The sequence below is a fragment of the Zalophus californianus genome, chromosome 10, assembly GCF_009762305.2.
Source record: "Zalophus californianus isolate mZalCal1 chromosome 10, mZalCal1.pri.v2, whole genome shotgun sequence".
NCBI classification, from domain to species: Eukaryota; Metazoa; Chordata; class Mammalia; order Carnivora; family Otariidae; genus Zalophus; species Zalophus californianus.
Genome location: NC_045604.1, coordinates 33,461,505 through 33,481,320, shown reverse-complemented (window position 1 = coordinate 33,481,320; position 19,816 = coordinate 33,461,505). Strand labels below are relative to the sequence as shown.

Here is a 19,816-nt window from a genome sequence, read left to right as displayed (position 1 = left end):
GATACCACCGTACTTGAGCTGATTACACCTTAGGGTGTTTGCATCTCCTTCCCATTGTCCAGACACTGTAACGTAAGAAAATCAACTACTCTTACTGCTGAACTGGGAACTTCCCTGGACACATCCACATACTCCAGTGGTCTTCTAATTGTTGCCTTTATTCTCCCTCTACCTCCTACGCTATACCATCTGTTCTGGTCTCCTTGAAAAACCAGAAAAGGAAAATTGCTTCAGCAAAAAATCGGGTCACAAAAGGGGGCAAAAGAGGCAAAGCTTCCATATAACTTAGAGGTAGAGAGAGGCTTTTATATAGTAGAGGTGAGTTTGCATATTTCGAGCGAACTTTTCACAGTTGCCCCCAGGCCCTTCTGATGATGCTTGATGCTGTTCATAAACCCACTCCACGCAGGCGTGCTTCTTCAGATCCAGGATGTAAAAAGAACAAGGAATGTGGATTTCTTGGAAAAGAGATAAATTCAGAGATGTCTTTATTCCTCCTTCACCTGGGGATTAAATTCATCCTTTAAAACAGCTCAACTAGTATCTCCTTTTTGAAGTTTTTTACAACTCCCAGTGTGTATGTTATGGTTGCCTTATCTGCACCAGTACAACTGCCTTTATCCATTCAGCAAGTATTTATTGAGCACTTATTTGAGGCACAGTCCTTGGTTCTAAGGGATACAGGGTTGGGAAAGGTCACATAATCTAGCATTATCACGTGGCTGTGAAATTCAATGGTTATGTACCTTTTACACTCCACCCTCTCTCCCCATGACAGTACTTGTAATACTGAAGGCAGGAATGGAGTCGTCTTCATATTAAGCCCAGGGCCTGAACTGGAATCCGGATGACACACATTAGTCCTCTTCTTTCCTCCTCCTTATACGGCTACCACCCAAATGTAGCAATTGCCCTAGGCCCAGATGCTGACCTCATACTGCACTTTCTGATGTGGCAAATGGACGTTTTCAAGTTACAGCGTCGAGGTGGCAAGGCCAGTCCGGCTTCCTTAACCTCAATGAGTCAATGCTTGCTGCAGCCATGATTCCTAGTCACGAGTGTTTGCTTGTTTTTGACAGGTCTTTTGACTCACTGACCATTCTTGGCATTCGTTTGCGTTCTGAACTATGACCCTATTTCTCACGGTGACGGTGTAGTTGGGAAGCTCCAATTTAATAATTTCCGATCTCACTAAGTGCAAGGTTACATTCCGATGTACCCGATTCAGGAACTCCTTCCTCCGCCCTCTTTCCTTGAGCATATATGCTGCCAAAGCACAAGGCACCTCACTCACTCTACAGGTAGCAAAGCCACCTGTACTTTAGGAATACGGATAAATCTTCATCCTTTGGCTCCCTGGGGTTGGCCGCAGTGAGTTAGTTGAGAGTTCGCGCTTCTTAAAGTGCTAAGGCTTAAGCTGCAAGAAAGTATCGCGAGATCTGTGGCCACCAGCGATTTCTCGCGATGTTTGGTCCGGCAAAGGGTGGCCATTTTGGAGTCCATCCGGCGGCTGGTTGCCCCGGCGGCGTCGGCCAACCTGCTGCCGGGACCAAAGCTGGCCCCACGGGTGTCTGGCCTGTGGGCAGCTGGACCGACACGATGTGGCGGCTCCGCTGCAAGGCCAAGGATGGCACCCATGTTTTGCAGGGGTTGTCTAGCCGAACCCGAGTGCGGGAACTCCAGGGCCAAATTGCCGCCATCACCGGGATCGCCCCCGGCTGTCAGCGAATCCTCGTCGGATACCCGCCTGAATGCCTGGATCTCAGCCACGAGGATACCATTCTTGGGGATTTGCCCATCCAGTCAGGTGAGGGAATTGAACCTGGGACCAGGGAAAGCCCTGGGAGGACAGAGAGGGGCGTGGGGGAGAACAGAGAACTGGTCTGTGGGTCAGTTGGGTTTGAGAACGGGGATAAGGATAGGTTAAAGAACGGAGAACTCTGACGGAGACCGGGGCAAGTGTGGGCTAGCAACTCCTCGATTTTCTGTATGGTTGAAAGAGAGAGGGAGGACCCAACCTATATGAGAAGCCCAGAGCCTCGGAGCCTCCCCTTCCTCAGTTTGTTTCCTAGCCTACCTTGAAAATGTCTCATTCATTTTGTTTTCCTTCTGCATCCACAAAAGTCTAAAAAACTAAGATCTATTTTTTCTGTCCTGGTGGCTCTTTCCCCTATAACCTGAAAGAAGATAGCAGGTCTGAAGGATTCAGGACACTTTTTTGCTTCCCCAGTTGGTTTTTGCAGTCACCTTCTCATATACTTAAGATAAATAGGTTATACTCATTTTAGAGTATGGTTTTACACATCCACTGGAGGCCCTTTCAGATTCTAAACAATTGCAGTTATTTCTGTCCAATATTAAAACTTGAACAGCAATATTGATCATTAAAAGCTTTCAGCTGTTGTATCAAGGATCCTGTAAACACTAAACAGGGTGGATATGTTAAGTTTCAGAAGAACGAGAATCCCCTAGTGGTCTAGTCTAGGGTAAACACTTTTTGGAAGATTGGTGCTTTTAAAATGCAGAGAGGAAGCATTAAGGAAATTTTGTTCTTGAAATGTATCTTTTTAAGTTAAGTATAAAGGTGTATAACCAGGGATCCTTCACTAAATTGGTATGCAGCCTAAAATGTTTTTCTTCTTTGTTCCGTTTTCATCTTTATGGAGATTGAGTGAACAAGAAGTGTTACTGGTTGCCTGTTTGCAAAGCTGTATTCTCCCTAGTAACCCAGTTTATACTTCAACTCCTCTGTTTGTAATTTACAAACTTGGCTAGTGAACAGCCAGTTTCATCTGTAATTTCTCTGCAGTTCTGGATTTGTTTTATTTTTAACAGGCGACATGCTGATCGTTGAAGAAGACCAAACCAGGCCCAAAACTTCACCTGCATTTACAAAACATGGTGCTCCTAGTTATGTCAGGGAAACTTTGCCTGTGCTTAGCAGAACTGTGGTCCCAGCAGACAACTCTTGCCTCTTTACCAGTGTATACTATGTTGTAGAAGGAGGAGTCTTGAATCCAGCTTGTGCCCCTGAGATGAGACGCCTCATAGCACAAATTGTAGCAAGTGATCCAGACTTCTATAGTGAGGCAATCCTGGGAAAAACAAATCAAGAGTACTGTGACTGGATCAAAAGGGATGATACTTGGGGAGGAGCTATTGAGATATCAATTTTGTCTAAATTTTATCAGTGTGAAATATGTGTAGTGGATACACAGACAGTAAGAATTGATCGTTTTGGGGAAGATGCAGGATATACCAAAAGGGTCCTGCTTATATATGATGGCATCCACTATGATCCGCTTCAGCGTAACTTCCCTGACCCAGACACCCCGCCTCTGACCATTTTCTCCTCTAATGATGATATCGTTCTTGTACAAGCACTGGAATTAGCAGATGAAGCTAGAAGAAAGAGACAATTTACTGATGTAAACCGCTTCACCCTGAGATGCATGGTATGTCAGAAGGGATTAACTGGACAAGCAGAAGCAAGGGACCATGCCAAGGAGACAGGCCATACCAACTTCGGAGAAGTGTGATCTATCCATGTGGAGGATTGCCGCCTACTACCTCACAGATCCAGAAGGCTCTGGGTTTTCCAATAAGCTATTCGTAACCCTAAAGAACAAAAGGACACAATGCTTAAACCGTCTTTTTAACTTAAAGCCACTAAGACACTGAAATTCCTTGTTAAGATTAAAATTAGTGTGCAAGTTTACAGATGTGTGTCTACAGTGGTGATACATGCCCTTTCTCTGCTGGGGTGACAGAATAGGTAGTCCTTGCTACCTACCGACATTACCCTGAAGATTTGAATTTTAGTACTATAAACTAGCACCCAGCAGCATTTACCTGTAGAGGAAAACAACTTCGTATTTTGAGTAATGCGGAAGGCCTCAGTAGAGGCCATTGGACTTAAACCACAATGTCTCTGTAATTGAGTCCTTTTAAAAACTCTGATTGAGTTAGTAGTTTCTAAATTCTGAATTGATTCCTCAAATGAAGATACTCAGAATTGTCAAAACCGATTTTATATTACAATTTGGTAGCCTTTATAAATGTGTACTTAACCAGTTATAAGTACATTACAAGCAATTTTTACAGGGATGAGTGTGTTCCTTGAGAATGTTACCTAAGGAACAGATAGTGCCCAATTTAGGATTTCTAGTGTATAAAAGTAGAATGTATGAGGGAAAAGGTGCCTGAGCAGCTTACTAAAGCTTTAAAAGACCGTTGGCCTCGTGTTTTAATGCAACTCATTTATTGATGTTTGTCACGTTAGATAAAAATTTTAAATTAAGCAGGGTATTTATTTTTTTAATTGAAGTTTCTTGAAATTTGAGTGCTGATTTTTGTTTTTTTACCTAAAGATTTGTCTGGAGGGATTAACTTCCTCAGCTTTTTCTCCAACTCCTAAAAAACAGCCTTCGTCTAAAATGATAATACTGTGCTTTGATTTGGTTTTTGTGAGATCTTTTGTTTACCTAAATAGTATTTTTTTCCATGCTAGCCTTATTTGGCCACTAATGCTCTTTTGAATAATTTCACATTTCTGCAAGTTAGCACTTTGCCTATCTAAAATCTTGTACTTTGATTTTTGAAGAGTTTTAAAGTAGTTGGGATAATAACATTGAATGAATTTGTTTCACTTCCAAAATACGACAATTTTTAAATCCTTGCCTTATTCAGCTTTTTTGAAATTCTGCTTCTTCCTAATATTAGATGTGTAGTCATTTGCTTGGTGGGCTAAGCTGCAAGGCACACCCTCTAAAATTAGCTTCACTCAGATCTTCCAGATAAAAGTTTTCTACCTCTTTTCTTAATTCTTCTGAAGATCAGGGATGCTAAATTATAATTTGTTATGTATTATCTCACAAAATGTGAAGAGGCTTAATGTGAAGTTTCGTTATCTGGTCTCTTTTTTTGATGAAGTATCATTTACAAAACCAATGGTATACTTTAAAGCACTTCTCTTTCAGCATATCTTCTTGGTGAATGTTTTAAAATTGAGATTTACTTTTAGCACTTTCACTTGGTGGAGGTGGCCATATAAAATTAAGGAGCATGTAAACAATTTAGTGGACAAGTTCCTTTAAGGAAGAATTCACAAAGTATGCTTGAAATCATTAGGTGACATTTCTTGAGTACCTATTTTGTGAATAGCTGCTTTAGGCATTATAAGTTATGGTCAGTGTAACTTAAAAGAGTTTAATTTTCTATTTTACTGAGCCTTAAAAATAGCACTTGTGAGCTTGCGATACTTAATGTTTGGCAATCATAATATATACAGATGACTATGTTTGAAGATCTCTTTGTACCTGGCTGTCATTTCAGTCTAAAGATTTTTGTATCTCTTATTTCCCCCAGAAAATAATTACATTTAAAACTAGAAGTTAAGAGTATATCACTGGGTAGCATCCATCAAATTGAGCTTTAGACGTCATTATGCATAGAGCTAGTTCAGGAACCAAATTTGACGTTTGCTTACTGGAATTTTAGAGAAATCTGTTAATGCAACAAATATTTATTGGGTAATTTACAATGTACCAAGCAGGTATTGATATGTTTTCCAACATTAATTTCTGTCACATTAAAATTAAGTATATTTTACCTACATCGGATTAATTTAACAAATAGAAATAGAACCTGATATTTTATAAAATTAAACCCCTTCATTTTCAGTGTTTTTGTTCCCATATTTAAACTTATACTTCTTAGCAAGTGTCAAGTATTTATTCTGGGGATCTTACTCTATTTTACTTGTTACCTGGGTTGTCCATTCACCAACTGGACACCAATAACTCAGTCAAATGGCTCTCAGTAATAAGTTATAAATTAATCAGTTGCTGAAATTCAGCACTAGGACTTGAATGTTCTGATCATGGAAAATCCAAGATGATGCATTATCTGCAGACAATTTGATTTAGTTATTGAGGATTCAAAACCTAAACTTGTGCTCTTTCTAAACTCAAGCTTGTAAACCTCACAGAATCTAAAGATTTTTTTACTGCACTTATTAAAGTCTTGAAATTAGTTTATTAATGTGTGTAAATTCTAATCTTCAGAATTTTGAAAACTATGGAGTTAGTACTTGCAACAGGATCAAAACTTTTTCTTAAATCTGCACTTGAGCAGAATGAAACCCTTCTTCCTATTTATTCCATTTTTGAGTGCCATACAAGAACAGTTTTTTAATTCAAATGAGGAGAGTTTACATTAGTGGCTGAATGAATGAAGATTGCGCTTTCCTGTCCCCCACCCTCTTTTCTCTTATTCTTTCTCTTACTCTTCTTTGGATTTAGAGATCCGATGTAGGGCGGTGAAGATGCACTTCTAGGTAGAATGTTTTCAGAGGTTAAAATTACTATCCCTGGTAATTTTGTGATGTGATAGCCATATAAGGACATCAGTGTGGTACATCTTTTGTAATCGTTCCTAGTTGATTTCTTAATTATTTCCCATGAAATATTATTTAAATTATTATTTCCATGAAAAATGAGCGTAGTCGAGGGGTACCCTTGAAAGTTTGGCTGCTGGTCAGCTTGACCCTGTTGGCAAAAACTAATACAATCATGCCAGTTGATTATTCCATGAAGTTCAAGCCCCAGCAAAGTCATTATCAGGACTGCATTAATGTGTTATCTCTCTATAAATGCCCCTAAGTGCCCATGCCCAACTTGCTTATCTAGCATATGCTTTCTATCCTGTGTAGGCATTAAAACATATATGTTGCAAGTTGCCCTAGCTAAACATAGTTTTCTGTGTCTTTTTTTGAAAAAGTTAGAATGAGGAGTATGTAAAATTAGCAGAATAATTGTTTTCTTTATGGATCAGGTGGCCTTCTTAAACTTTCATATATTAAGATTTATGTGCTTTCATGTGTTAAGACACACGTTTGTTATTATTTGCAGCACTTTAAAAAAAAATGAAGTAAAAGTTTACATGTTAGCCCTCTCCAGGGATCTTGCTAAAGGCATTAAAATATAATTCTTGAGCTGCTAACAATCAGCTCTTCTTAACAATTGCCATCAATGTATAGTGTATCCAGTGGTACAACATTCTGGTTTTTGATAATAGTGGAACTTGATTTCAGTAACTTAGGGGCGTGCTCTGTGCCCTAGCATTCAAAAAGTTACCTGTTTCTATAATATGATTATTCTTTCTCATTCATTGTACAGTGCAGTATTCAAATTTGTCCTTTTAGCACAAAGATGACTATACCAATTTGGAAAAGATCAGATTCTTAAAACTCTTCATTTGTTTCTAGGCAAACTTACTTTAAGGGAGCTGATTTCTTAGCCTTAAAAGTGTCATTTTTAAGTCTAAAGTGAAACACTTGATTTGAATAAGCTAGTTCATTAAAGATGTTTTCTCACTAAGAGTTATAATATTTCAATACATTTAATTCAACTTAGACTATAAAACTTGCCCGATTCTGGGAAAGGGTTTTATTTGTTTTTTTTCTTTTCCAAAAATTAGCTGGCATTTTGTTTACAGTGCTTTGAATATTTGACTTTGAAGAAATTGTTGCATTGATACTGAGTTGAGTGCTGATTTAGGTCTTGGTCCATATGAATTTAAAGGAGATTGCTATTTGAGATTGAAGAGAAAGGGGGATAAAGTACCACTTAAACAGAAGAGATGCTCAGTTGGATACATTCCTTAGTCATGAATAACGCTTTTTGAAAAATTTTTCAAGCAATGCATTGTGTCCTCCTAACCCTCGCCCATTTCTTGGCATAGAATGTAGCAGGGCCATAACTGAGAAGCTTGTCATTAATGTATAAACCATGAATAGAAGCATTTTGCTGTGATGCCTTTTTATACTTGTCTTTTAAAAATACCCACATCTGGGAGCTTAGGGATGTGAAGATATGATTTGGTTAAGTTGTAGGTAACAGGTTAACCTAAGAAAGGTTGAGAATTTCTACTAAGATTACATGAGCCCAATCTTAGACCTGGTATAGGATATGCAGTAAGCTGTAACCCATAAGTTACTTGAAAGGACCAGGGGCACCTAATTCTTGTCAGGTTTCCAGTTCACCTTGGTGCCATTCATGACTCAAGCTGTTTACAGGACATATAATTTCCTTAGCAAAGAGTAATCTTTTCCCTTTAAAGAAGTATTGAACTCAGCTTAAAATGCAAAATAAATATATAGAAGTTTGTTAAAAGGGATAGAGAATGACAGTAGGCCTCTCTTTCCTCCACTCCCTGATGGAGTGGAGGCGAGGTGGAGATTTCCTGAAGCAAGAAGGAAAGCCTGGGTTGTCAAATTTAGAGCTTAGAACATGACTTGAAAAAGTAGTAGGTAAGGACAAAACAGAAGGAAGTTCTGTTTCTTGGCCTATTTTTCTTCATTAAGATGGACAGTGTTTTCTTGTTTTAAAAGTGTTCTTTTGTCTATTTGCCAGCATCTTTTTCACAGTTAATGCACTGCTGCCACCTGGGAAATGTCTGATTTCATTTTGTACAACTTTGTGTGGTTTTGCCATTGTTAACTGAGATGAAGCGATTTTATTTATGAGGTCTGTGATTTTAAATACCTAATGCTGTATGAAGTGATTTGTTTTGAAGAAATAAATGACGTGAAAATACTGTTGTCTGAGCATATTTTGGGGTGAGGACAGGACCAGTGAACAGCCGCTGCACTCAAGTTACATATTCATTACCAAAAGCTAGTGGACCACTGCTTTGAATAGGGTACCAACATCTGCCAAATCTCACTCTGTAGGTGGAATCTTAATGACTTTGACAGGAGTAACTAAACATGTTTTCTTCTTTTTGACACCAGAGGGCATTTGAAATTTTCCTTCCTTGACTCCAAATTTTCGGGTATGCAATCAGCTCCCGAAAGGTGTAAAGTCAGTGTCTATTGCTGAGTAATTGTGGGAAAGCTAAGTGGTGCCTTTTTGTTTATAATAGACTAAGATCTACATGATCTTAGATCTGTTTGGATACCCCAACATCTCTGTGGAAGAATTCTAATCTTACTTGAAACAACACTGGAGTTAGAATTGACCGGAATTTAGACTCTTAACTTGAACTACTTATCCTTTCCTTCTCATTGAAGCTTAAAAATTCTGGAAGTGGAACCATGATGTAATCTAATCAGTTTGTGCACCAGGACAAAATACATTTGGGGGAGGGAGGTGGTCAGCATAAATCTAACCTAAGAATAAGACAAGCCAAACCTCATTAAAAGGTGTGTAAGGAGTCTCATGGGCTGTGTGATGGCAGCTTGTTGAACAATTAGCTGTACCTGTAAAGCAGTGCTTCTTAAAGTGTGCTCATCATATTACCTGGGAACTTGTTAGAAATGCAAATTCTCAGAAATCCGAAATAAATGAGGCCAACAATCTGTTCTGATTCTGATGCAGGTTAAGTTTGAGAACTACCATTATAACCACGGTTTAAATGAGTCCATATCAACTTCCAGAGACCACTGATGGTTTAGGTCAGTCCCATGGCCTTGGCCTCATGCAATCCCTTTTAATCTACTACTTAAAGACAGTTATTAATTTTACAGATAATATATAAATTCTCTCATAAAGAAATAATGTAAAACTCATATATCCAGAAGAAACTGATAGTACGATGAATGACAATTCAAAACTCTCAACAGGCTGAAAAACCCCAGGATTGAATATTCATAAATGTGAAGCCCTGCCCTGAAGTTCTAAAATAGTCTATTATGTGAGTCCAACATAGGTAAAACCTGGCTCTGTAGCTGATTTGATGAAGAAATAGCAATGATATTTTAACTCAAAGTCTATCCCAACAGGGTGATGTGACTTGGGCCACAGAAACAGTGGCATTTTAATAGTTAAAAAATCTAGGGGGAAAAAAGGAAGCAATAGTATTAATGTAAACTGCTTTAGTCACATTGCATTGGGGGTTTAGATGAGGGTTTTACATGTAAAACAATGAAAAACTAAAGTTTGGCAGCTGTCATACGTGATAGCTGAAGGAACTGGAGAAGAGAAACGAGATAGGTCAATGTGACAACTTCACATTCTGGGAAGCATTGTGTGAAAGATGAAGTAGATTTATTCTCTAGAGGAAAGAACAGACCAATAAGGGGTGAATATTGCAAAATAAAATTTACCATGAAAACCTAATACAAATACTTGAAGCTCAAGTATTGTGATAAGCCCCCTGCGTTGTGAGAAATAGAGCTAAAAGTAATTAGGTCCCTGACATCTTGAAAATTTTGTTTTCAAGGGCTAGTTATGAAATAAATACTTACAAAAAGAACTTCTTCTCTAGGGGAAAAACAATTTTTCTCTGATTTGTTTTTTCCTCTCTACCATCCCATTAGCGTTTAGAAAGGAGTGCTTTGTGCTGATTTAGTAATCCAGCAGAGGCTACAGAGAGGACTTACATATTCGGCAGTAGTATACACTATCCTTGTCTTACTATATCTCTAAGTCAAAAATGAGAGGTTCAGGAATAGAAATATAGGCATCCCAAATACTTTTCCTATTTAAAAAATTGGTTCTAATGTGGATTGCCTTTATCTGTATTGTTTATAGATAATTTTGAGGGTATTTATCTGATGGAATCAAGTGCCAGAGTATCATGAACATACTTCCCTAAGCTCACTAAAGTTATGATTTCCCTATGTGTGAGTTTAAAAAAAAAAAAAAGTGAAGAATTCGTGAGCAACAAGCTCTGAACAAATCCTTTCTCTGCTTTTGTGACTGCCTCTTACCTGCTTCTCTGCCTTTCTGTCCTCTAAAATTCCTTCTGTACACCAAGAAGAGTTTTCTGATCTTATTGATGGCATTTCTCTGTATTCAATTGATGGGCTTCATTAGTGAATCTTTAGACATTAGAGCAGGTGTCACAGTGACTCAGCCATGTTCTAAAGCCCTGCAATTGAATAATTGCCGTGGGTTGAAAGCTATGAATTTGAAGTTTGAAGCTTACTGAAGCTTACTTCAGTCAATGCTGAAGTTAAATACAAAGTATGGACAAAATTATTCCTGATAATCCCTAAATTGGCTCATAAAGTAGAGCATATAGATATCAGCATAACAGTAATGACACAGCTTGTGTTGAAAGAGTTCATGCTCACTCCTCCAGGGCAGCTCTTTGAGTTCCCAACCTACAGCAAGGGCCGTTCACTAGATCCCATCCATTGGTGGATCCTGGACTCCAATCCCTGATCCCCTGCTTACATGAAGCTGTCAGAAGCACCCCTCAGGATCTCAGCCACCCATTCTGGAATAGAGAAGTATCTCCAGGGGAAAAGTCCCAAATATTGGGTGCCCCACACCTGACCTCTATCTTCACCCTGTTCCAAGACTGGAAATTCTTCAAATTCTGCACTATATTTTTAGATCCCCACTGCTTCAGCAAGGGAAGTTTGTTTGAATTACCTAGTACAATGTTACATGATATGGAAGTCCTCAGCAGCACCTTTCACGTGATAAACAAGAAACAGCTGCCATAAAATCTGTATTTAAAAAAAAAAAGAAGGAGGAGGAGAAATAATCTTGGAAATATCAGGTATGAAGCAAATGATGTGATAATATGATTTTTCTGTCATCAATGGTGGAGGGATATCGTAAGAATTTGTCTGTTTTTTTTTTTAAGTCCAGACTTTTTTCAAGTAACCATGAATATTTCTAGCACAATTCATTTCAATTCTGTTGGATATTTATATTGAATTAAGTAGAAAATATGTCCCTTATGGAATAAGAATAATTGTCTATAGCCATACCACCCTGAATGTGCCCGATCTCATCTGGGATAAGAATAGTTTTTTAGAGTCTATTATATAGGATATTTCACAAAATTATTCATCCTAATTGTGCATGGGACATTACACCTATTAGAATTCCAAACTTTCTTCTACTGTGACTTAACTCTTTTGCATTGGAATTGAGAAGTCTTTTTCTTAGGAATTTTATTGGCTTGAATTACTTCTCTTGGAGCTTGAATATTATGGAATAAACTGATCAAACCAAGGTTTTAAACCAACGAAACTATGGAACAGACTCTGAATTATGTTGACTTCTGCCAAAGTGACCCTTCCCATTAGATCCATCCTTTATGATCCAGCCTTATTTTTCTTACTCTTAATCTATAACAATGAAAACTGAGAAAATGATCTTGGATTTGGCTATAAGCAGCTAAAGTCATAGTTCATCTGTGATAAATTGTTAAGCAGTTTAATTTAACAAGCCCTTATTGAGCTATTTCTTGTACATTGTCAAATACCTTAGGATTTGAGAAGGGTAGTCATTTATTCAATAAGCATTTTTGAAAGCTAAGTTTCAGGAACTGCCCTAGGTGCTGGGTATACATGGGTTGGGGGGACACAAACAATGCTATAAAGAATTAGAAATACAGGTGTTATGAGGAGAATAATGGGGGGGAGATTATAATTAAAAGTGGTGAATCTGGGAAAGTCTTTTTGAGAAAGTGACTAAGTTGAAACCTGAAGCATGAATAGGAGTTAGTCATTTGAAGAGTAAGAAGAGCGTTCCAAGTAAGGCGTATAGCACTTGCAAACCCTATATTGCAGGAGAAAATGAAACATTTTCCAGGCCAGTCTGGCCATAGTGTGATACACAGGAAAAGAGGGACATTAGATGAAGTTTTTAGAAGCAAGCAAGGATCCAGATTTGCATCATCAATAAGCTATAATAAGTTTCATTGGTTTAAAACCTTGGTTTGATCAGTTTACTCCATAATATTCAAGCTCCAAGAATACTTGCCACATTTTACTTGCTTGTTCATTTTATATGTGTGTCCCCAAATAGTTTGTCCACAAGGGCAGGGACCAGTTCTCCCTTACTACGATTGTATTCTCAGTACCTAACAATGTACTGGCACATAGTAGATATTCATTACATATTTGGATGAATGAACATGTGAATGAATGGAATCAATGTATAACTTAAGATAAATTTATCCTAGGGTTCCTGGGTGGCACAGTTGTTTAAGCATCCAACTCTTGATTTCGGCTCAGGTCATGACCTCTGGATTGTGAGACTGAGCCCTGTGTCGGGCTCTGTGCTGGACATGGAGTCAGCTTAAGATTCTCTCCCTCTGTCCCTCCCCACCCAGCTCACGCTTTCTCTCTCTCTCTAAAAAATAAAAAATTAAATAAAAATAAAAAAATAAAGTTATCCTAAGATAACTGGGAGGACATTATAGCATATTAAGGAAAGCATCAGATTTATGTTTCTCCCAAGTTCTTTCAACTGCTCTATAGAGAATGGATTGAAGGGGGCAAGAATGGAAGTGGAGGACCAGTTAGGAGGAGGCTGTTGTAGTAACCTTTTTAAGTGATGATGGCAATAATTATAATAGCACTTGTTGAGTGCTTACAATGTTGTGAGCATTTTTCATGTATTATCTCATGTAATCTTCACAGTAACTCTATGAGATTTATTGAAAGGCATAAATTCTGAAGGACAAAGAGATGGCGGGATTAAAAAACAGCAACAAAATTTTGGAAGCTAGCCAGCAGTTAACTGACCTAGCAGATTTGAAAAAGCTGATCCTATGCCAGCAACCCTACTTTTTCCATGGAGATCCCCCTCAAAAATTCAAGAATTGGTGGCATTAGTACCCCTGAAAACAGAGGTGGGGGAAAAAATCAGGAAGATGGGTGAAGAGTCTGGTTAAGGAACACTAAGACCTCTCCGATCTTCTCTTCCACACAGAGCAACTGAGAGCTTGCTTGCTACATCCCCTTTCAGGGTAAGTAGGGTCTCTGTACTAAAACTAAGGGGATGAAGTGATGTTTTTATACGCTAGATGCTGAGAGCAATAACCTTCCTCTGCCACTAGGCTCCAAGAACGCGAGCTGCCAGAATTATGCCCTTCAAGAAGGATATTGGAAAACTCTTCTCTGAGGATTCCAAACAGGCCATTTTGATACTAAAGATATTGGCATCAAAGATTTTCCAACCAAATTGTCCTATGAGATCACTCTCTAGCAACGTCTACAGTCAACCAGCCCCAGCTGTGCCTCAAAATTTAATTAGCTTTTTGTTGGCAAATTCTTAAATTTGAGTGGATAGCCAAGAATCATAAGTACATCTGAATACATTCTTTGATAAGAAACACAGAAGCCAAAACAAACAGGAAAAAAAAAGTAACTTGGAGAAAATAGAGACTATAGAGGCAGAAAAACGCTAACATATTTACATATATGTTCTTAAAATAATAAGAGAAAATTTTGCATCAATGAAACTGGAGAAAATGTAATAAAAATTCAGAGAACAAACAATAATTCTTAGAAATTGAAAATGCAATAGAAAGTTTTAGATAAATTTTAAGAAATTGCTTAGTAGCAAAACAAAGAGGTTGAGGTCCAGGAGATTGTACAATAACATCCAAATAATAGAAGTTCCCAAAAGAAACAACAACAAAAAGAGACAGAGAGAGGGGAAATGGATAGTAGGAATTCATCAAAGAAATAATTCAAGAAAATACGGAATGTCATGAATTTCCAGACTGGATATACTGAGTATCCAGAATATAGACTTACTCCAAAACACATCATTATGAAAACTCATAATACTGAAAACAAAGAGAAAGTCTTAAACTTAGAATCATAGATACTTTGGGCTTTGCAATAACAGCCCCGAAAGCTAGCAGGTATTAATCTAAAATTCTGTATCCTGACAAGCTATCAGTCAAATGTGTGGCTAGAATATCAATACTTCAGACATGTACGATCTTATGCACTTTCTCGGGAAACTACCGGAAAATATGTTTTACCAAACTGAGAGAGCTAACTCAGGAAAGAGGGAGATATGAGATCCAGTTACTCCAACAAAAGAAAGAAGTGAAAGGATTTTTTCCAGTAGGATGATGAAGACAGATATGAAAATGACAGCCATGCAACAGGCTAGAGAAAAACCTATCCAGATGGAAGTAAATCAGAATGCTCTGGAAAATGTTTCTTCACGATGAAACTAATGGTATACTGCATTTGAAAGTATTGAGAGGAGACCTACACAGTGGGCAAGAATGGAAGGACAAAAAAGATAAATAGAAAAGGAAAAGTACACATAGTATCTCAGAGCCCACCTGTCATAGCATTTATTTACATGAAGAAGCAGAGAATCAAACCAGACAGTGGCTCCAGAAACACTACACCTAAGTGTTGTATATTTGAATGCTGATAGGCATTATTATTTTTTAAACTCTTTTTTAAAAGATTTTATTTATTTGATAGAGAGAGAGAGAGCACAAGCAAGGGAGAGGGGCAGAGGGAGAGGGAGAGGCAGGGTCCCTGCTGAGCAGGGGACCCAACAGAGGGCTTGATGATCCCAGGACCCTGAGATCATGACCTGAGCTGAAGACAGACACTTAACCGACTGAGCGACCTGGGCACCACCTGATGGGCATTACTTTAGTAGAAAGGTCAAAAAGATGATGTAAGAGAGAGGAATGCAAGGATAGAGTTTGTGAGATGAGATCCAGAGCACACATGGATGATGCGGTTTTATCGGAAAAACATTTTCTTTGTTGTACCAAAAGAGAAGAAGAAAATGGGTGCAAAGGAAAGCAGTTTTGTAAAAGTGATGGGAATGGGAAGGCACAGGGTAATAGTATGTCAAAAGACAAGATTTAGAAAAAAATAATAAGCAAATCTGTGGCAGTAGATGGCTTGTCTACCAACACGATCTCCAAAAATGAAGTTTTTAGGGCAATTTTCTTAAGTAAAGGATTTCAGTTGCTAAAATGTTCATCATCAGTTTTGGCATTAATATATAACTACTATAATACAATAGAGGAGTTATACTCAGAAATATCTGATGTTCTTCATGAATTCAAATTTTACAGGGAGAAAAAGAGGACAGTTGCATCCTAGTGGATTAAATTCAGAGATGTATATGCTGTGTTAGGAGATTACAGTGAAACAGCACCTAACATTCCTGTCCAAAAGAGGGTGGAACTTGAGTTGAAACTTGAAAGAAGGATAAGACTAAGCCAGGAGGGCATCATAGGAATGGGTGCAAGCAGAGGGTACGGCATGTGCAAAGGCCCAGAAACATGAAAGCATGGCAGTTTCAGAAATATTAGATGGGACGGTAATAAACAATATGGATGAATATGTGAGAGGAGAAGCATGTAAGGCCTGCTCATGAAGGTCTTTCTGTGTCACATGGGGACTTCGAATTTAGTCCTGAATGCTATGAAAATGCATCCAAGTATTGAGAGGATCAACAACTCAGATAATCTATAGATCCATCTATAAATGGAAGATGTGAAACAAGACCTTTGTGTAGTCTCTTCACATCTTCAGTGGTCCACGGCCAGATAACTAGTGCAATCCTGAAGCAGACTAGAAAGCACGAAGAGCTGGAATGATCTCACAGGAGATAGGGGAGGACTCTACGAAGCACGGAGTCTGGGTGAGAATACGGCGATGCAATTAGCTGGCATGGGGAAAGGGGACAAGTTTGGGGTCGGGGGCAGGGGGACAAGATCATCTCAATTTTGAACACATTAAGATTTGGCATTACTTACAAAACTCTCTGATCCTAATAGATGACCTCAGATCTCAAACTTTCATTAGCGCTAGAAGGTAAAGGATTACTGAATCCTCCAAATTTCCATGGTAGGAGGGCTGAAGAGATACTGACCTCAAAAAAGAAAGAAAAAAAAAAGCTACTCCCAAGAACTACTTAATGATTAATTTCAGAATTTCTTCATCCAAACCCACCTAATTACACCCATTAGTTCCCCTTTAATTATTTTAGGCTTAACACTAATACCACTTTGGTAAGAAAACTTGGTGATCTATTTGATGTCTTAATATGGCCAATCAATTCCATGGCTTATAGCCAAATTATAATCACCTTCATCTGAACCCTTCCCTCGTTGTCTTCTCTTTAAAGCCAGCTCTTAGTACTACTTGAGGAATAAAATCTCTTCTTCCCCTGATAGGTTGGAAAAACACTCAGACCCAGCATACAGTATCACTGTGAACTTGGTGGGCACCTTTGTTTCTTAAGGATGGTGATAAAACATGTTCAAAGTCCCTTCATTTTTCCTTTGGAGAGGAAAGGGAGAAGAAAGGCACTGATAGGATGTGACTATAATGTGAATGAATAAGTATCATGAATGGTTAGAATGGAGGTCTACAGCTATTTTGCAGAGAACTCAATTTTATAAGGGACCCAAAGAGGAAAGATTAACCAACGATTATGGTACATTTTGATTTTGAAGTTGTGTGTGTGTGTGTGTGTGTGAAATGCACTTGGGTAGGGGAAATGAGATGCCTCAGTAGGAGATCATACTGAGGAAGGAAACCATACACTAGCCTCTGTCTGTCAAGATGACCATACCACAACAACATACAGGATGGAGAAGGCAGGAGGACATAGGTGAGTCAGGTGAACTGGGCCATAATTAGTTTTCACAGAGTCAGGTCATCAAACAGGAATTCATATACAAAAAGCAATGACACTTTCCTCCTCAAATGATGACCTACATCAACTGTGGAGCCTTAGTCCTTCAAGCGTTTCTGATTTTGGAAGGCCTGTCTTTCCCCTGGTCCAGGTCTCCTTTCTAGTTCTCTTGGAACCTTTAGAGACTTGGTATTTTTCCAAGCAAAAACAAAAAAAGCAAAGCAAAAAAGATTCCAGGGTAAAACATCTAAAGATATGGAGAAGGAAGAACATTCAAATTCAGGATAGTGGTTCAATTCAGTGGGGCCATATGTGTGTTTTGAGGAGGTAGGAGGGAAGGGAGGGCAAAACTTGGAAGTAACTTCAGCTGTAATGTTCTATTTCTTGAACTGGGTGTTGGTACAGTGGTGTTTGTCATGCCAGGGCATCTGAAGTATTTCCTAATTTTCAATAAGAGATGTATGTCTAAAAGGAAAGAACAGAACAATCATTTTGTCTATGTCCCTCATTCTACCTGTGCAAAGAAAGGAGCCCTTCCTGATTATACTAATTTTATTATAAACTGAAAAACTGTGTTTGTTTGCAAATACGACTATGCTATCATCTTTGAAGTTAATGCTCATGAGTCAAATTCATTTTTCTAGCAAATGTTCAAATCGCACACCTGTGAAGCTAGATCAACTTCAGTGATTCCATCCATGGGTGTAACTCTAGTTGCACTGAACTCCTGCGGATGTGGATGGAGGCGCCTTTCCTGTTTTGTTACTACTATGACATCATACATGTTTGAGTGACACACCATGAAGAGAAGTCGCCACCCTTCAATGCTCAGTCAGCTCGTTACCCATATGCTGCTGATAGGGTACTTGGTTATCTCAGGCTTCCACCTTCCTCCTCACTAGTCCTTCCCCATTTCTTCTCTGTCTTGGCCCCAGCATCATTGCACTTCCTATTTCCTACCCAACCGTGATCACAGGAAAAGAAAAGATTGAAAGGCATGTGTCATCTTGTTAATAGAGATATGAATGACTACAAGACGGCAATGAGATGGGAAAGGATTAATCTAATCGTTAGAATTAGGCCTGCAAATTACATTTCCTACATTTGGAATTTACATTTGGAATTTCTCCAAAACAGAGGCGGACTGGCATCATACTGACGCACGGCAAGCTGGACATTGTACTGCCTGAATTGAAATCCCTGCTCTGCTACCTCCTAGCTAGTGATCTTATCCAAGTTATTTCATCACCCTGTAAAATTTGTATATTAATAGTGCCTGCCTTTTGAAGTTGAAATAAAGATTAAATGAAATGATGCATGAAAATGCTTAGCACAACATAATACCTGGTACATAGCAAGAGCTCAATAAATGTTGGCGATTATTATATGCTTTGATTTTAATTTTTCTTCCTGCCCTTTTGGTATCAAGGATAACCTCTATGTAGGAAAATCGAGCTTCCAGGCAAAAGTGCTACCTGGTAAAAGTGGCCTCCATACCTGGAGGGAGGTGTTTTCCTGAAAGCAGTGGTTTCTTCCACCTACTTCCTTCTCCCTACTCTCATCAGGTCGTTTTAACAACAGATGCAAAGAGTCTGCCTTTGGAAGGAGACAGGTCACTACACTGGTTGGAAGCTTATTTTGTTTTTAGGTCTTCAGATTCATTGCTACCTTCCAGGAACAGCTAAAAGAGACCAGAGACCCAAATGACAGCATGCATGTTCCCTCCTTTGAGGCTGTCCAGCCACTTTTTCATCAGCACAGGGGCCTCTTGGGGGAGAAAACAGTTTCATGACCCCCAGAACTAAATGAGGTTAAGAAGGTCATTGCCAAGCAGTGGGGGCAAGGGTGTCTCAGCTCCAGCAGGCTTACACCCCTTTTCCAGCAGTCCTGAGTGGAGGTGCTAGTAGTAAGAGCCGCTAAGAAGAGGCTTGACGGTGAAAGTGCTTCTGCACAGCTAGAAAAGCTACTGACAAAACTGGCCCTAGTGGATTTTAACTTGGAGAATTCCGGGGAAAACCTACCTCCAAGAAAAGGAAAGCAGTTCTAGATAGAAAATCCCGTTTCAAACAGACACAAAGAAAAGCATACTGCCTGTCTGTGTTTCTTCATATTAAAAATTTAAAATAATATCTTTTACCTGCTCCCTCCCTGCCAACTCTCCTCTTCCAGTCTGAGCCCAAACGTGTCTCTTCTCCTTCCAGCCTTCCTATTTCTTTTCTTTTTTTTTTTTTCTTTATTGGCTTTAACCAGGGGAAGGGGAGGGCAAGAGATGATTGGCTCCATGAGAGCAGCCTGGCCCTGCCCATCCCCCTCCCACGCCCTCCCCATGGAAACAGCTGGAATGAGAAGTAGGGAGGGAAGGCTGGGATTGGCTGTGAGTCAGTGGCAGGGTGGGGTGGGGCAGCACGGATGAAACATTTACCTGTCCA

The 19,816-nt window shown here is 39.0% G+C and overlaps 1 protein-coding gene across 1 annotated transcript; it reads left to right on the top strand.

Annotated features, from left to right (window-relative positions):
* Positions 1-1,292: 1,292 nt before the first annotated feature.
* Positions 1,293-8,597, top strand: YOD1 (YOD1 deubiquitinase). Its single transcript, XM_027612225.1, has 2 exons — positions 1,293-1,807; positions 2,836-8,597. The coding sequence occupies exons 1-2, from the start codon at positions 1,465-1,467 to the stop codon at positions 3,537-3,539; spliced, it is 1,047 nt and encodes a 348-aa protein (XP_027468026.1). The 5' UTR covers positions 1,293-1,464; the 3' UTR covers positions 3,540-8,597.
* Positions 8,598-19,816: the final 11,219 nt, after the last annotated feature.

Coding starts and splice junctions, on each gene's coding strand:
- YOD1 (XM_027612225.1), top strand. CDS start 1,465: ATGTTTGGTCCGGCAAAGGGTGGCCATTTTGGAGTCCATCCGGCGGCT. Junction 1,808..2,835: donor GGATTTGCCCATCCAGTCAG/GTGAGGGAATTG, acceptor TATTTTTAACAG/GCGACATGCTGATCGTTGAA.